General features: G+C 48.7%; 1 protein-coding gene across 1 annotated transcript; it reads left to right on the top strand.

The window, feature by feature from the left end:
* Positions 1 to 6,158: 6,158 nt before the first annotated feature.
* On the top strand, positions 6,159 to 7,313 carry LOC100901205 (replication factor A protein 1-like). The gene has a single exon (XM_003741979.1). It carries the CDS (start codon positions 6,159 to 6,161, stop codon positions 7,311 to 7,313), a length of 1,155 nt encoding a protein of 384 aa, XP_003742027.1.
* Positions 7,314 to 15,798: the final 8,485 nt, after the last annotated feature.

Genomic DNA, 15,798 nt, shown 5'->3' with positions numbered 1-15,798 from the left:
ACATAAAAACAAACTTCCACCAAAAGCAAATGTGGCTGAAGCATTTCTGAGTCTTTATCGAGAAAATAAGATCAAAACTAATCAGTTTCTCATCGACAGTGGTGCCACGCACCATATTACCAACACCGAGAGGTAGTTTTCTGAATCCAACAAGTGTTCTGATACCCGGGAGGTCGTTGTCGGCAACCATCGTTTGCTAGTTTTTTGGACAGGGCACTATCGATCTGACCATCAGACTAAACGAGAAAACTCACAATGTCAGACTGTGGGACGTACTAGACCTGGTAGGCCGTGGTACGGTTTTCGGCTAATTTTCGTTGCACGGAGTTACGGGGAACTTCCGTACTACGGGACGAATGGACAAAAAGAATCGTTCTCCCGTAGTGATCACTACGGAACAACGCTAAGTCGTTCGTAGTGACTGCTTCGGAACCACGATCCTGCAACGGAGCCCTCGATACGCATAAGCCTCAGGCAGATCAACAATCCTGTGTATTCATTCTCAGTATTCTGCGACATGTATTCGTTGACGCCTACCAAAAGTTTCCCGCACATCGAGAGCCCTGCGCGTGCTTTCTCAGTTTCGGAATCATGGATTCTGGGACCCCTTCGTGATGTTCTCGTTCGCAAACTCTACCCAGGGCTTGCCACATTGGGGAAAAGGCTTGAGGAAAATCGTTACTAAAAAGCTCGTCGCTCTGGCTTTCTTGACAGTAAAGGCGAGCATGGCGAGCCATGCTGTAGGCACGTTCTGCAGGGACGCTAGTTGGCTGTGTCCATGGCTACCAGAAGAGCACCGGACATGACATTGAAGCCCGCTTCGTGCAAGCTCATGAAAGTTCTCGCGGAGTTCGATGAAACTGCCGACTGATTAGACGAATCCCTCAACGATTCATCCAAGTCTCATATTCATCCAAGTCGGCGTCATCGGATCCTGATTCAAGAGCTCGAGGAGCGACGATTGACGTAGACAGCGATTGAAAGCTCCCGATCTCCTCCTCGAGCTCGCCGCGCTCGGCGAAGGTGTGGAAGAGAGTGATGTTCCTATCGTCCACGACTTTTCCGCGTACTTCAAGGAGCCAACTATCCAGATCGTTGATTTCGGTCCTCTCATGTAGATATCGTGAACATCGCGATGCAGCTGTCCTCCTCTGTAAGATTCGTTGACAGAGATGGATGATGTACAGGGACTTCGAGAACTCGGATGATTCTGTCTTGACTTTCCTCAACATAGTCTGCAAAACGATCGAACACTCTGAATTCGGATCCCTTCGATGTCATTTGACACCGGCCGATCCCGGTATCGCTTAGTTTCCTACCCGTTATAGATAATGAAAGTGAAGACTCCCGGCTGGCTATGCTCATGGTCGCGGCTTTCTCATTAGGGATAATTCTCTCATCCGGATCACCCACATGGAGAGCCATATCTGCGCTCCTGAAAGTCGCGCCTGCCAGCGATAGGCGCTTGACGCACTCTTCTACATGTGTCAAAGCGGCGATAATGATATCTCCGGTCAGCTGGAGTTCTAGTCGGCTGACGGAGAAAACGCCGCGTCGTTTCGCAAGGAGTCGTCGCGGGGCGTCCTCGTTGACAATGAAGTTACGTATCATTCTGAATGAACTAGTCCACCGTATTCTCATGTCCATAACGATCTTCGGAGGAGTCGAGTTTGGAGTCGCTAGCGAGAGTAGTTCGTCGTTCAATGTAGGGCTTAGGGCGAAGCTCCGGCACTCGCGGCGAATTTTCGCTACCAAACTGCTCGCGAACATAGGGCCTTGACAAGCTTCCGCAGGTGATCCTCGGCATCATTTCCATCGTCTGAAGTATCGAAGAGTTCGTTGGGGAATATCTCGAAACTGGGAACGAACTTTCAAGTGATACGGATCGATGCTGATTTGCATCCAGCACTCATTTTAACCCGAGTCTCTTCCTTAGTCGTCTTCGTTTATGCCTACAAGCTGAAGGTGGTTGCTCTCTTTAGTCGAATCTTCGTCAAGCATCGGAGCCCCGTGGAGCTCCGAGGTTTTGAATGTGTCCAGAACAGCCGAGTGTTGTCCGTGAGCCAGAAAGAGCTGATGATAGAAGGGCTTGGATGAGACAGCTCTCTTTAGTGTCTGTCCGAGTTCTCGCATGACTGATGCTGCGTCTGTTGTGATGCCCTTTATACCACTCAGCTGTAGACCCAGATTCTCCAGTGAGTTCACCAGAACGGTTTCCAGATTTTTCGCATTGGCACGAGTGCTGAATCTCGACAGGATTACGACAGATCTTCCGAAACTCGGAATGTGATGCGAGCAGTGATGAGTTATCCCTAGACACGGAGACAAGCTTTAGAAAGGGTCGATACCGGACATGGAGCTCCGCAAGGTGAGAATCTTACCTTCATCTCAGTCAGAATTCATCAGCAGTCAAGGTGACTTCCGCTCCCTTCGTCTTGAGATCGGTCGAAATCTCTTTGAGTCGACTCTTCACTTCGCTACAAAAAATGGGTATACAAAAATATACAAAGAAAAACTTTTTACTACAAAAAAAAGTATTGTTCATGGACTTTTACGTGCTCTATCGAAGAATCCGCAAGCGGTGCATGTAAGTCTCCAACGCTCTCAATCCGTTCCGCGGACTCACTCGAATTCCTCGTCGGTGTAGCGTCGAGCCAGAGCGGTCCAAGTCGAGCGAGCCAGAAGAGTACGCCCGAGCTGAAGGCTCGACATGGTATGTTCAAGACGGTTATCGTACAGGCTACGAGCCAAGATTTGATCCCCTCTCTGTCAGCTCTTCCTCCCTGCCTAGAATGCTTCCGAAGATGAGCCTTCGAGCCTGTCGTGCCCTGCTTCGCCGATGTGATTTTGTCACCACAAAGTTTGCATTTCTGAATATCAGCTTCCGAAGTTGAATCGAAGGCATCCCGAATTGGGTCTGAAGTGTGTTGGTGTGGTAGAGTCTACCCGGTACTCTACCGCATTCCATCTATTCACCCAAATTCTGATCGACGATTGATCTCACCTGGTTTTCTCGAGCGGCGAGCTAGAGGTAGACGCGGCGCGGAACTATTTGAAATCGATGATGAGGTCGAACTGCTCTCAGACTGCGATGCACACTCTTCACAATGAGCATCCCCTACAGAAAGTAGGTAGTTCTTTCAATATCGCCGGATCCTCTTGGGGGCGATCTCAACAGGCAAGCAACCCTCAGAAATAGCGTACTCACTACGGGGTCGTTTCGCCTTTCGTAGAGACAAGGGAGAGCTGGACGTCCCCTTTTGCTGCTCAATGCGCTGGATAGGCCGATCAGTGAAAGACTCGACGGGCATCGAAGAGGACACACTGGCACCCAGAATAACTCGAACGGAGTGATGGTTCGAGAGGTGGTAAAGATTTCCGACAGGGATCCCGATCTTAGGCGCGTCGCGTGGCTCATATACTTGAGTCGTTGTTGTCAGGCAGATCCTCTTGTCACATACTCGCGGAAGTACACTTCGGGAGCGACATCGAACACATTTGGAATTCGAAGCTGGGATATTGCCCATCATGGGGTCGCTTTTACTTTCAAAGATCTGGATGAACATCTGTAGAGCTGGCTCTCATTTCGCAAACGCGACGATTCCTTTTGTTCGATCCGATGAATTCATGCATCAATTGAATTATAGTCTAATTCGATTCTTCCGTTTCTAAGCTAGATCATCCCGACTCTCAAGCTAAGTGGATGTCTGGAAACGATATCTATCTCTCGCGGAGCGCACTTCTTGATCAGCGATCATTAAGGGGTCTGACCATTTGGCGAAATAATTCATTTCTTCATTTATCGATCGATAGCACACGACTTATGCGTATCAAGGGCGTCGTTGCAGGAAAAACTATCGTAGTTCCGTAGTGATCGCTTCGGGAGTACGATTCTTTTCGACCCTTAGTCCAGTAGTACGAAAGTTGCCCGTTACTTCGTGCTACGAAAGTTAGCCGAAAACCATACTACCGCCTACCAGGTCTAGGACGTACTCTATGTGGCCAAAATGAGGAAGAATCTGATCCCCGTAGGACAGTTGGCCGAGGATGGTTTTGATGTCACCATCGGAGGACAAGATGTTGGGAATCGGCGGGAATCCATTGTTTGCAGTTCAGAGTTTATTCCGGCACAATGTTGTGATGATCTCCGAGGGTCGAGGGCTGGTACCATCTCAGATGCCCGACTCTCTAATGCCCGACTCTCAGATACCCGACTCTCTAATGCCCGACTCTCAGATGCCCGACTCTCAGATGCCCGACTCTCAGATGCCCGACTCTCTAATGCCCGACTCTCTAATGCCGGGCTTTCGGATGCCTGGAAATTGATATAATTCCTCCCTCTTGCTCACGGAGAAGCGGTTAATTTATTTTCACAATTCCTCGCTCTGAACCATTTGGTATCCGTGTGTCACATCATCTACCTATCGCAACTAAAGGCTACTTGAGTACGCTTGGAACATGACCGTTGCTCTGGCCTCGCCGTTCTGCCATCTCTTTTCAACGCAACGACAGTAGGATCTTTCGTTCTTCCTTTTCTCCACTTCAAAGAGAAACCCATCGACACGATAAAGAGACTTGCCCTTCGTCGACCTCACTCTTGTGATACTCATCTTCAACACCACGCCCGGATTCGAGGAGACTTATGAGCTATTACTCTGACGGAATCGAACGCCGCATTGCATGTCGAAGCATTCACGTGCGTCAGTACCTATGAAGGCGTCGTGCGCTCGGTGCTTGAGAAGCCACGCATCTGAAAACCGAGCATCAGAGAGTCGGGCATCTCAGAGTCGGGCATCTGAGAGTCGGGCATCTTAGAGTCGGGCATCTTAGAGTCGGGCATCTTAGAGTCGGGCATCTTAGAGTCGGGCATCTGAGAGTCGGGCATCTGAGAGTCGGGCATCTGATACCCGAACCGAGGGCTGGCAGGGGAGATGCTCCCGTGGAACGAGGACNCAAGGGATGCGTGTGATAGAAAGTCTTTTATTGATGCTTATTTGAATGCTGCTTATGTACCGTCTTGACTCCATAGGCCGTACAGTGAAAAAGAGGTGTTTCCCAGAAAAAGCTAATCAGTTTTTTTCTGCGACAATCGATCAGTTTTGGCTCGTATACTGAAGTGTCATAAACACTGACTTCTGAAAAACTTACATCAAAGTAACGGAAACGCCTTTGTTCACATAAGAAGGCAATTTCCTAACAATTTATCCCTTACTGCGGAAAGTTTTTGAGGAAGTGTCCGAAAATCGATCAGAGCACCTTAGTTACATATATGTTTATACGGTCAGTTTTCCTCTAGAGGGTTTTCGTTTTCTTTTTTTGAGGGATAGCCATGTCTCGACGGTCTCTGTCTCCCCCTGGAAGCTGTGACACTTGGGATCTTTCTCCCAGGCACGAGCTTGAAACCGAAGCCTTGAATGTCGATCAAAACGCTGGTGCTGCTACTCGTCCGATCGTGATTCGAGATGGCTCGTTCAGCAGCCCGTTCAGGAATACACGGAGATGCAATGTCACGAGAGGGAGATACCACAGTGAATTTTATTTGGAATCTCAGGTCTTTTATACCTAGGCAGAAGTCTAAGCTCCTCCTTACATGTCCTGATCCGTACATACATATACATAGCATGAGGCTACCTTGGTCTATCATAAGTAGCGTTCTAGAATGCTATTGGGTGTACCTAGCATGTGGGGTGCTAAGCCAATTTCGTACTACCTCAAGGGTATCATGCTAGAGTCGTAACCTCGGGGTATAACCCCGGTGACTCACCTATTTTACCACTGTCACGGGTATATGGCCCCGTGGAGTTGGTATGAGTCATAGTCCTAGTACGGAACGAGGACTAGTGGTTTTCAGTTTCTTCTTAAACCTCAACACCTCCCCTAGCTGCTAAGTCCGAGTGTTCTCTGAATGAGGGAGCAATGAGGCTCCAGATGTGATTCTATTTTCAGCCGTAAGTTTCCGAGAGCATTGAAGAGGTGAAACTTCCTCAAGAAATTGAATAGATGTTCGTTGTTCAATTCAGAATCCGCTTTTTGAGTATCGAAGCGGTCCGCGACAAGTCCGATCAAGTCCGCATCAGGCGCCCAGCGGCAGGAGCAATTCCAGCGCTCAACAGCAATCGATTCTCAATGCTTTCAAAGAGAAAGTCTCTCCAACGAAAATGCCACCGAAAGATCCGGAATTTCCGAACCAAGAATCGGATACTCTCGAAAAGATAAGTGAAACAGCCACCGGCACCATTGACGCTGCGATTATTGATCCAACACTGCCGGGAGAGCTAGAGGAGCAGAGCTCAAAACTTTCATATTCGAATTTGAGCGAGTTGAAGATGGGCCCGTCACAAAAAAAGTATCAGTTCCGGGTAGTATCGAAGAAGGAGATTCACACATGGAGCAAAGGGAGCAGCAATGGGAAAGTGTTCTCCTGCCAAGTGGCTGACGCTTCCACGGACATTCAAATCGTTGCCTTCAATGATAACTGCTTGCAGTTTTCCGAAATTCTTCAGGAGCACCAGGAGTACGATATAGAGGGTTTCGCTTGCCGTCAAGCTAATCCGATTTTCAATACAACAAGCAGCAAGCTGGAAATCGTTCTAAACAAAGGCACGAAAATTCGAGCTTTGAACCGAGCCACGCTCCGGATTGCCGAGAAGTCTCCAAATTACGTGTCCTTTAGCGAGCTCCAATCGATGAAAGAGAACGATATAGTCGACGTTTGTGGTGTGATCATTCATGTTTCCCCGGTGGAAGAATTCACGCGCAAAAGGGATGGCAAACCAATCGTGAAGCGAGAACTTCGCATAGTCGATGAGGACCGAAAAATTCTCACCATCAACCTTTGGAATGAAAGGACGAACACTGAACTGGTGGAAAAGGTTGCAGTCTCCGTCAGACACGGACGAATCAACATATTCCGTGGCAACCTGAGCTCGAATTGTGAATCCGCTTCCAAGATAGACTCCGATTTGGGGAACGAACGCCTCCTGAAACTGAGTCAATGGTGGGAAAAACACGGACTCGAGGCTTCCGGCGACAACTCTTCGAATCGTAATTCGGAGTTGATGAAAACTGTCAACTTCGAGGCGGCCCAACGCGAGGTGAAAATCGAAGCTGGGAGCGTCAAATCGCCACCGTTCGTGTTTTGGACCCGGGCCAGAATAGCTACCGTTGCTCAGAATTCCCTCATGTATAGAGCTTGCGCCAAAACTAATTGTCTGAAAAAAGTGGAGTCCCAACCCGGGGAAACATACTATAATGTAGAGCTCTGGAGTGGGCTTCTGGAATCCCACACACCAACCACACTCGTCGTAGGTTGACAACAAGAAGCAGACAATAAATCATTCTACCTCGATCACTCAATCGTCTCCATCGTGTCTTCCGTTCCTCCGTAGTTCATATCATTACATGGTGTCAGAAAATCATAACGGACCAACCATGACCCAAAACGCGACAGTGATCAGTGCAACGTATCCCCCTCCATTCGATGTGAACTCGGCGGACCTGGACGAAACATGGGAGCTCTGGTACGAGGAGTTTCTACTCTTCTTGGGCACCGCCCAACTAACGAATCAACCGGACAACCTGAAGTTAGGTCACTTCATGAAAGCCATCGGCTCAGACGCCAGGAATTGGATGCACACAATCGATCTTTCAGAAGAAGAGAAGAAAGTATACGATAAGGTAATCCAGGCGTTCCAGAAAATGTGCCAGTCACAGTCGAATGAAATACTCCGTGATTTCCAATTTTTCGCACCGCAAAATAACCAGAAACGCGGAGAAAGTTTCAACGACTATTACGGCAGAATCCGTAAAGCGGCACAACGATGCAAATTCGGGACTTTGCTGGACCGAATGACGAAAAACAGACTCGTGGCCGGCCTGGCAGACGAGAAACTCAGAAAAGATCTCCTAGCATCAAATCCATCGCTGAAAGACGCAATCTCGAAAGGAAGAGCGAGAGAGGCAGCGCAAAAAGCGAATCTCGTGTTGGCAACGGGCAGCAACCACATCTCAGAAATCGATCATACACCCGATGAGGTAGGGATCAATGCTGTACAAGGCGACAGCTGTTCCAAATGCGGAATGCAGCATACCCGAAATCAGCCGTATCGGGCGAGACACCGATACTGCTCTAAATGCGGAATCAAAGGACACTTCGGCAATCTCTGTCGAAAACCCAACGCATCGGGTGTCAACTTTCGCGGGAAATCGCATCAACCGATCCCGAGAAGACATCCACGATTCGAGCAACGAACACCCAAACCGGTCTGGAGTCTGGAACAAACCGAAGAACCGTCCGACGAAGAAAATTTCCAGATCAACACGATCGGACAACAACAGCTGAAAACGGACAAATGGGACGTCGTTGTACGAATCAACCAGAACGAAGTGCAAGCGAAGTGCGACACAGGGGCGAAATGCTCAGTTTTGCCTCTGGAGTGCTTCAGACACATAACCCGTTCGAAACCCCTCCAGATTCAACCGACTCTAACGAAACTGATCGGATACTTCGGGACCCAAAGATCCACGGAGGGGACCGCGCAGCTCAACCTCTCCTACGGCAACCAAAGCATACGAGAGACTTTCTACATTGTGGATGCGAAAGTACATCCCACCCTTTCCGGGGATGCAGCCGAAGCGCTCGGTCTCATAAAGAAAAATTTCAACATCAACGTAAACGAAAACCGGCTCGCAGAAAAATACAGATCCGTTTTCCAAGGAACGGGTAAGCTAAAGAACTTTCGCTGCAATCTCACGCTCAAAGAACAGTACCAGGGTAAAATCAATGTCTGCAGATCGATCCCGCATGCCTTGAAAGACAACGTCAAATCTGAGCTCGACCGCATGGTAAAAACCATATTGCAGTCAAAGTCGAAGTCGATGAGCATGCGGAATTCGTCAGCAACCTCGTAGTCATTAGAAAACCAAATGGCAAAGTACGTCTGTGCCTGGACCCGAACGCCTTGAGCAAAGCAATCAAGCACGGCACTCATCCGATGAAGAAGTTCGAGGAGATCTGCTCACGGTTAGCCGGATCGAAACTGTTCTCAACCCTCGATGCCGATCAGGGTTTCTGGCAGATCGAGATGGACGACAACAGCTCGAAGCTCTGCACATTCATAACACCGTGGGGTCGTTACAGGTTCATCAGAATGCCGTTTGGCATAAGCTGCGCCTCCGACGTTTTCCAAGCAGCGACAGATAAGATCTTCGGCGATATCGAAGGAGTAACGGTGGTTGTCGACGATATACTCGTCCATGCGAAAAATGAGAAGGAACACGACGAAATTCTCGAAAAAGTTCTGAAAAGATGCAGCGAAGTCGGTCTCGTTTTGAACAGAAACAAATGTAAGTTCAAGCTCCATGAAGTCAAATACCTGGGACATATCATAAGCCATCAAGGAATCAAACTGGATCCGGACCGAATTGACAGCATCCAATCGGTCCCATCTCCAGAAAATAACAAAGAAGTACAAAGATTCCTCGGCATGATCACATACGTCAGCTCATTCATCGATAACCTCAGCGAAAAAACGGCCCCGCTCAGAGAATTAATCCGAAAGAACACCGCATTCATCTGGGAAAAGCGACACGAACAAGCCTTCGAAACCCTCAAGAACAACCTCATCAACGCCCCAGTCCTAAAATTCTTCGACGAAAACCTGCCGATAACAATCTCAGTAGATGCATCACAGCACGGGGTCGGTGCTGTCCTCCTTCAGAACAACCACCCAATAGCGTACTCGAGCAGGTCGCTCACCCAGACTCAGACCAGGTACGCACAAATAGAAAACAAATGTTGGCAATAGTCCATGGCTGTAAACGTTTCCATTTCTTCATATATGGGAGACCCGACATAAAAATCGAAACTGACCACAAACCCCTGGAAATGATCTTCAACAAGCCCCTCAACCAAGTTCCACTACGACTCCAACAGATGCGCCTAACACTGCAATATTACAACATCACCGTCAAATACAAACCAGGAAAAGAAATGCTCATCGCGGACTTTCTGTCGAGGCAACCCATGAAGTTGAAATTAGAGGAGGACCCGGCAGCCAATATCATTGGAGCCATAGCGATCAACGAAACACGCTTGGCAGAGTATCAAAATGCATCGGAAAACGACCGAGACGTGGTCGAACTGATCCGACTGGTACAAGGAGGCTTTCCATCCGACAAATCCAGCATTCCGACCAACCTGCACAAATACTGGCCTTTTAGGGACGAGCTCCACATCGTGGACAACCTTCTGTTGAGGTCCAACAGAATTTTCGTCCCAGAGGCAAAACGACCGGAAGTTCTACAACAGCTCCATCGCTCGCACTGCGGCATCACGAAAATGAGGAACAAGGCTCGAGATACCGTATACTGGCCATCGATCGAAGCAGATATAGAAGCATACGCAAAAAGTTGCAGGGCCTGTCAAACTCACGCTGCCAGCAAACCAAAAGGACCGATGATACTCTCAGAGATTCCATCTCTCCCGTGGGAAACGATAGCAGCCGATATTTTCGAGTTCGAAGGAAAATTCTACCAGGTCATAGTCGACCATTATAGTTTCTACTTCGAAATTCAAAAGCTATCTAACATCACGTCGAAACAAATCATCCAGGCGTGTTTCAGCCTGTTCGCGCACTTCGGAATACCGAAGACGCTGCGTACTGACAATGGTCGTCAGTACGCGAGTCACGAATTCAGAAGCGCGATGAGCGACGCCGGCATAAAACTAACATACAGCTCAGCGTACCACTCACAAGGAAACGCCATAGCGGAAAGAGCAGTCAGAGAAGCAAAAAAGATACTGCGAAACTTCGATCACGGATCTGTCGGATACTACAAAGCCATGCTCGACTGGAGAAACTCGCCCGGCGATAGTCAACTGGGATCTCCCGCGCAGCGATTAATGTCCAGAAAGCTACGGGGAGAAATCATCGAAGCCGATGAAAACCTCAGACCAAGAACAATTTCTGACCGAAGAATCACAGAGAGACTGCAAGAGAATAGACAACGACAAAAGTTCTTCTACGACCGAACAGCCCAACAAGGGAAAACGTTCCACAAAGGCCAAAACGTATTAGTTCAACACCCGATCAAAAAGACATGGGAGCCAGGCAAGATAAACAACAAAAGAGAAACCCCGAGATCATACGTCATCCAAATGAGGTACTCTGACTCGGAGATCACGAGGAATTCAAAACTTATAAGGGAGGACCCAACCCACGAAGAAAACCCACGCGAAGAAGAAGTTGGGGAAACTCCCATACCAGAAACGACAACCGAAGATCGACCTGCGACACCTAAACCAAAAAAACAAAACAGGACGCTCGCAAAAGAAGAAGAGACCAAGCGGACCTAGATTCAACGAAGAGGCTAAAAGGAACAAAACCCACAAATACAACAAAAAGAACCAGATGCATGAACATCAGCCCAAAGGAACCACTAAGAAGAAGCGAACGTCTACTGAATCAAACTGTAGAGATGAAAGACGGCAACGACACTACGACCGACGAGGAAATCTTCTACACGGAGGAGGAAAGCGAAAGTGAATTGTGATAAACTAAATAATTTCCCGCATAGACAATAGATTGTAATCCAATGCTCCACAGGATGAGCAGAATCAAAGAATGTCGATAAATTAATTATCCGCGTAAACGAAGAGCTCGAAAAAGGGATCTCGCAGAGGAGATATAATGTAGAGCTCTGGAGTGGGCTTCTGGAATCCCACACACCAACCACACTCGTCGTAGGTTGACAACAAGAAGCAGACAATAAATCATTCTACCTCGATCACTCAATCGTCTCCATCGTGTCTTCCGTTCCTCCGTAGTTCATATCATTACACATACTATTGCTCTAAATGCAAGGAAAATACGAAGACATTCAAGTGGCTCTTCCTCTTACGAGCTCTACTACGAGATGAAAGCGACGACGAAATGTGGAGCACTATATTCAACGAAGTAAGCTTCTTTGTATTCAAATTAATCAGGTATATCGGTCGATGAATCGCGCATGCGTCTCTGGTCTCCATAGCAGATTATCTGATTCTAGTGTGCAGAGAAGCTCCTAAAGCAAACCGCACACGCGCTGTTGCAACAAACGGATGGTGAAGAACACCGGAGAAGAATGATCGGGGACCCCGCCCGGGTCTAGGTAATCTTACATCACAACAAAGGCCGGCGGCCATTTTTTTTGAGGGAGTGGGTGAAAACAGCCGGGATTCTACCCGCTGAATCAACGGCGCATGTCTAGGTAACCTTACATCACAACAGAGGCCGGCGGCAGTTTTTTCGAGGGAGATGGCCGAACCCGGAAACAGCCAGGATTCTACCCGCTGAATCGGAGCGTCAATAGAGAGAATCGGAAAATTGGATTGATTTCCGAACTTTGATTTCTTCGGCCTATATAAGCCGAATACGGAATTCCTTTTTGCAAATGAAGTGGAATCTGTTCAGCTACACGGTGGAGACTATTTCAAATCGATCAGGAACGTCCGCGAAGGCATGCTGCAAGATGATCCCCCAGCTGAAGGTGAAGCCCTCCGAGAAGAAGAACAAGAGCCGATCGACGAGGATGATTTGGACAGCTGGTTCGCAGAGCGTATGGCGCTAGCCGATGCCGTCGAAGACGGCCAACCTGGTCCGTCTCATTCCGGGGATCCCGTTATCATTAAGGTTGAATGTTTTTAGGTGGTCTCATTGGTCAGTATTCATACTGATAGGTAGAAGTGTCTCTCTGGTCTATCGTTGATGTCCGCCCACTTGATTGTAGATAAAATCTCGATTGCCCTCCACCCACATGCGTATAACTCACACAGTAGCAGAGCTATTAAAGAGATCAAAGAAATAATCTCAATTAGTCTGGCATTGATCGCCCGAAAATCTCTTCTACACCAGTGGTTCATGACGGCTCCTGGCAGCTGGACGAAATTAGGAGTATTCCTCATCTAGCACTGCGATTATGTACTATACAGAAGTATGGGGAGGCACAAGGATTCGATCTACAAGAGAAAGAGCGATCATAATCAATAATCAAGATCTAGAGAAGACTCCTCCAACATTCGGCAATTAGTAGTGACGACTGAGATCCTAGCCACGAAACCTCAGCCTCATTGAAGATCGGAGGATCATCTACGGGATGACACGGACCAAGTTGGTCGACTTCTCGAGAGAACAGGACGCTATGCATAAGTTGGAGGGGGGCATATCATGTACTTCTTCTCAACATATTTCGATGCAATTTGTTATAGTTCTCCGATCCACCCTTGCCTGGGGTCGCTTTGGCGCGGTTGCTGAGCAATGATGTGAGAAGCTGATAAAAAACTTCAATTAAGAATGCTTTCTGTACAACACGAAGATATCGATTCCGGAATGAGGGGCCAGTAGAGGGTTTTCCCAGACGCAGTCATAGATCGATGCGATCCGGAGAGGGTGAACGAGGTCGCCTTGCAGGTTGATACAGATGAAGAGGAAGGCATTTGCAGTCGGCGATATATTCTACACCTGACCTATAGGTCTTTGATGAACCCTCTCTTTGTTTCCGCCCTCTCCCTCGAAAAAGCTGCCGCCGGCCTCTGTTGTGATGTAAGGTTACCTAGACATGCGCCCTTGATTCAGCGGGTAGAATCCCGGCTGTTTTCACACTCTCCCTAAAAAAAAGTGGCCGCCGGCCTTTGTTGTGATGAAAGATTACCTAGACCCCGCCCAGCGCCAGAGGGCACCGCGGCAGGACTCCGAGGGCGCTTTAGCACCAGAAAGGTGCTCTGCCGAAGAAGAAGATTTTACCGCTGAATTTTCACCGGAGAGGCAGGAATCACGGTCCCTGTGGATTATGGGTACAAGATTCTGCCTCCCCTCTCACAGAGAGTAGTGATCTTCGTAGGTGAATTTTCAGTTTCCAGATGATTGAGACGAGAGATTGAAACCTTGATGAGGCGTTGTGCTTCAATGAGATTCCAACCGTTTGAACCGATTCCAACCGTCGGAGCAATTGAGATTTTTGTCGTTTGTTCGCATGGCACTCACTCCACTGAATCTCCTTGTGTGGATTGCTTGGTGGTTTTTGCTCTTGCTCGTGCTTTAGTTATCTAATGTTGCTTCGTTCTGGTCGACGGATAACCGTGCGGGCAAGTATGTTCAACCAGGGTGCAAGACCACCCTCGGCAGTCGGGAGTCAAGGCACCCACGGGAATCGTCTGGGTTATGCACGGGAACCGACCTGGATTGAGTGGATCCTGCGATTTTTCGGCTTCTCCCCCAATCTCAGAAGACCTAAAACTTCCTCGGGCTGATCCACACAGCCAAGGTTTAACGTCCCGGGTACTGTTATTCACATTGCTTCCGAGAACGGATCCATAGAGCGAATGTACCCAGGAGGATCAAGGCCGAGTACCTGCATATTTTTCCGGCAGCAGGGCAGTGGCGTATCTAGGGGGGGGCGCGGGGGCGGACCGCCCCGGGCGCCAAAATTTCGGTCCGTCATAGGGGCGCCATTTCGGGCCGACTCCGAGGGCGCTAATTCCAGTATTTCAAGCTCTTCTCGTCTTGAATAAGATTTCGAAGAATATGGGTTCGGCTCTTATTTTCAGCAGACAAAAATAGGCTATACGGAGCGAACTTTCCCTCGAGAACGATTCCCCGTAGTAGTGCTCCGAAGAGGGTACGATAGTGCCTTCCATGTGGATCGGCTGCCTCTATGAGGGCCCGGCGGAGGGACGAATGTGCTGGTGTCCGGGAGAGAGATTTGGTCGATGCGCACAGGTGATTTGGTGTGAGTAAAGTGACTGACACGTGATACGTCGACATTGTTTTCCTGCTCACGACAGCTGAGAATTTCGAACACGGGGAAATGGGAAGGAATTCTTGTGGTTGAATTCACTACTCTTCCAAACTCGGATAGACATGAAGCGATCCAAGCCCAGCGGCGCATCGTATCGCAAAAAGAAGAAACTAGCAGAAGATGAGAGAGAAAGAGTCAGAGGTTCCATGTTGAAGTATCTGAAGAACTCAGAGACCGCGAAAACCGAGGGTGAGTCGAATGGCGCTAGTCCCGATGAGTCGGACGTTGTTGGAGGACCAGATGCGCAGTCTGAAGCGAACTCTGATCCCGAAGCTCCCGGGAATCGGGAGTCAGAGTTTGAGAGCGCGACATATGACGGAGCAAATGATCCGCGATCGCGAGTCGAGGAAGGAGATCCCGTGCCCACCGAGCTCACGGCATCGGAGTTCTTGGACTCGAACCCCGGAGAAGTCATCAACGAATCTCTTGACGCTCTTATATCGGACCAGCCAGAGGAAAATGGAGTTAGAAATGAAGCCGGAACGAGCATCTCAGACATAGGAAACTGGCCTTATGAGATCTCTTGTGACGAACGACCCTTCAAGGTCTCGTTGCGCATATAGGAAACTAATCGTACAGACAAGAAAACACCACATTACGTTCACGACCAGTATGAGTGATATCTTTCAGGGGCGATCCCGGGATGAGATCGCGGCGATTCGGAGTCAGACACTCCTCCCCGCACTCATCTAGTTCTGATGTGAAAGAATGTGTATAAGGAACTCTACTATATATCTCTACTATATATCTAATCTCAATAAAAGGGTACCGAGTCTCGGACGCACTGAAAGAGAAAAGTACACGGACTCGCGCATGCGCGGTCGGCGACGGACGGAGTGAAATCTAAAAGAGAGCAGCTGATAACCGCTACAGGAAGCCGTATCGTCTTCTAATCATCAGCATCAGTACTCCGGTCGAAGGACCGTGAAAAAGAAAAACGATCATCACGTGTTCGACCCGTCG

This window comes from Galendromus occidentalis, unplaced genomic scaffold (genome assembly GCF_000255335.2).
Source record: "Galendromus occidentalis unplaced genomic scaffold, Mocc_1.1 scf7180000077234, whole genome shotgun sequence".
NCBI classification, from domain to species: domain Eukaryota; kingdom Metazoa; phylum Arthropoda; class Arachnida; order Mesostigmata; family Phytoseiidae; genus Galendromus; species Galendromus occidentalis.
This window is presented reverse-complemented; position numbering and strand designations above follow the sequence as displayed.

Excerpts from the sequence above, each read along its gene's own strand:
- LOC100901205 (XM_003741979.1), top strand. The coding sequence starts at position 6,159 with ATGCCACCGAAAGATCCGGAATTTCCGAACCAAGAATCGGATACTCTC.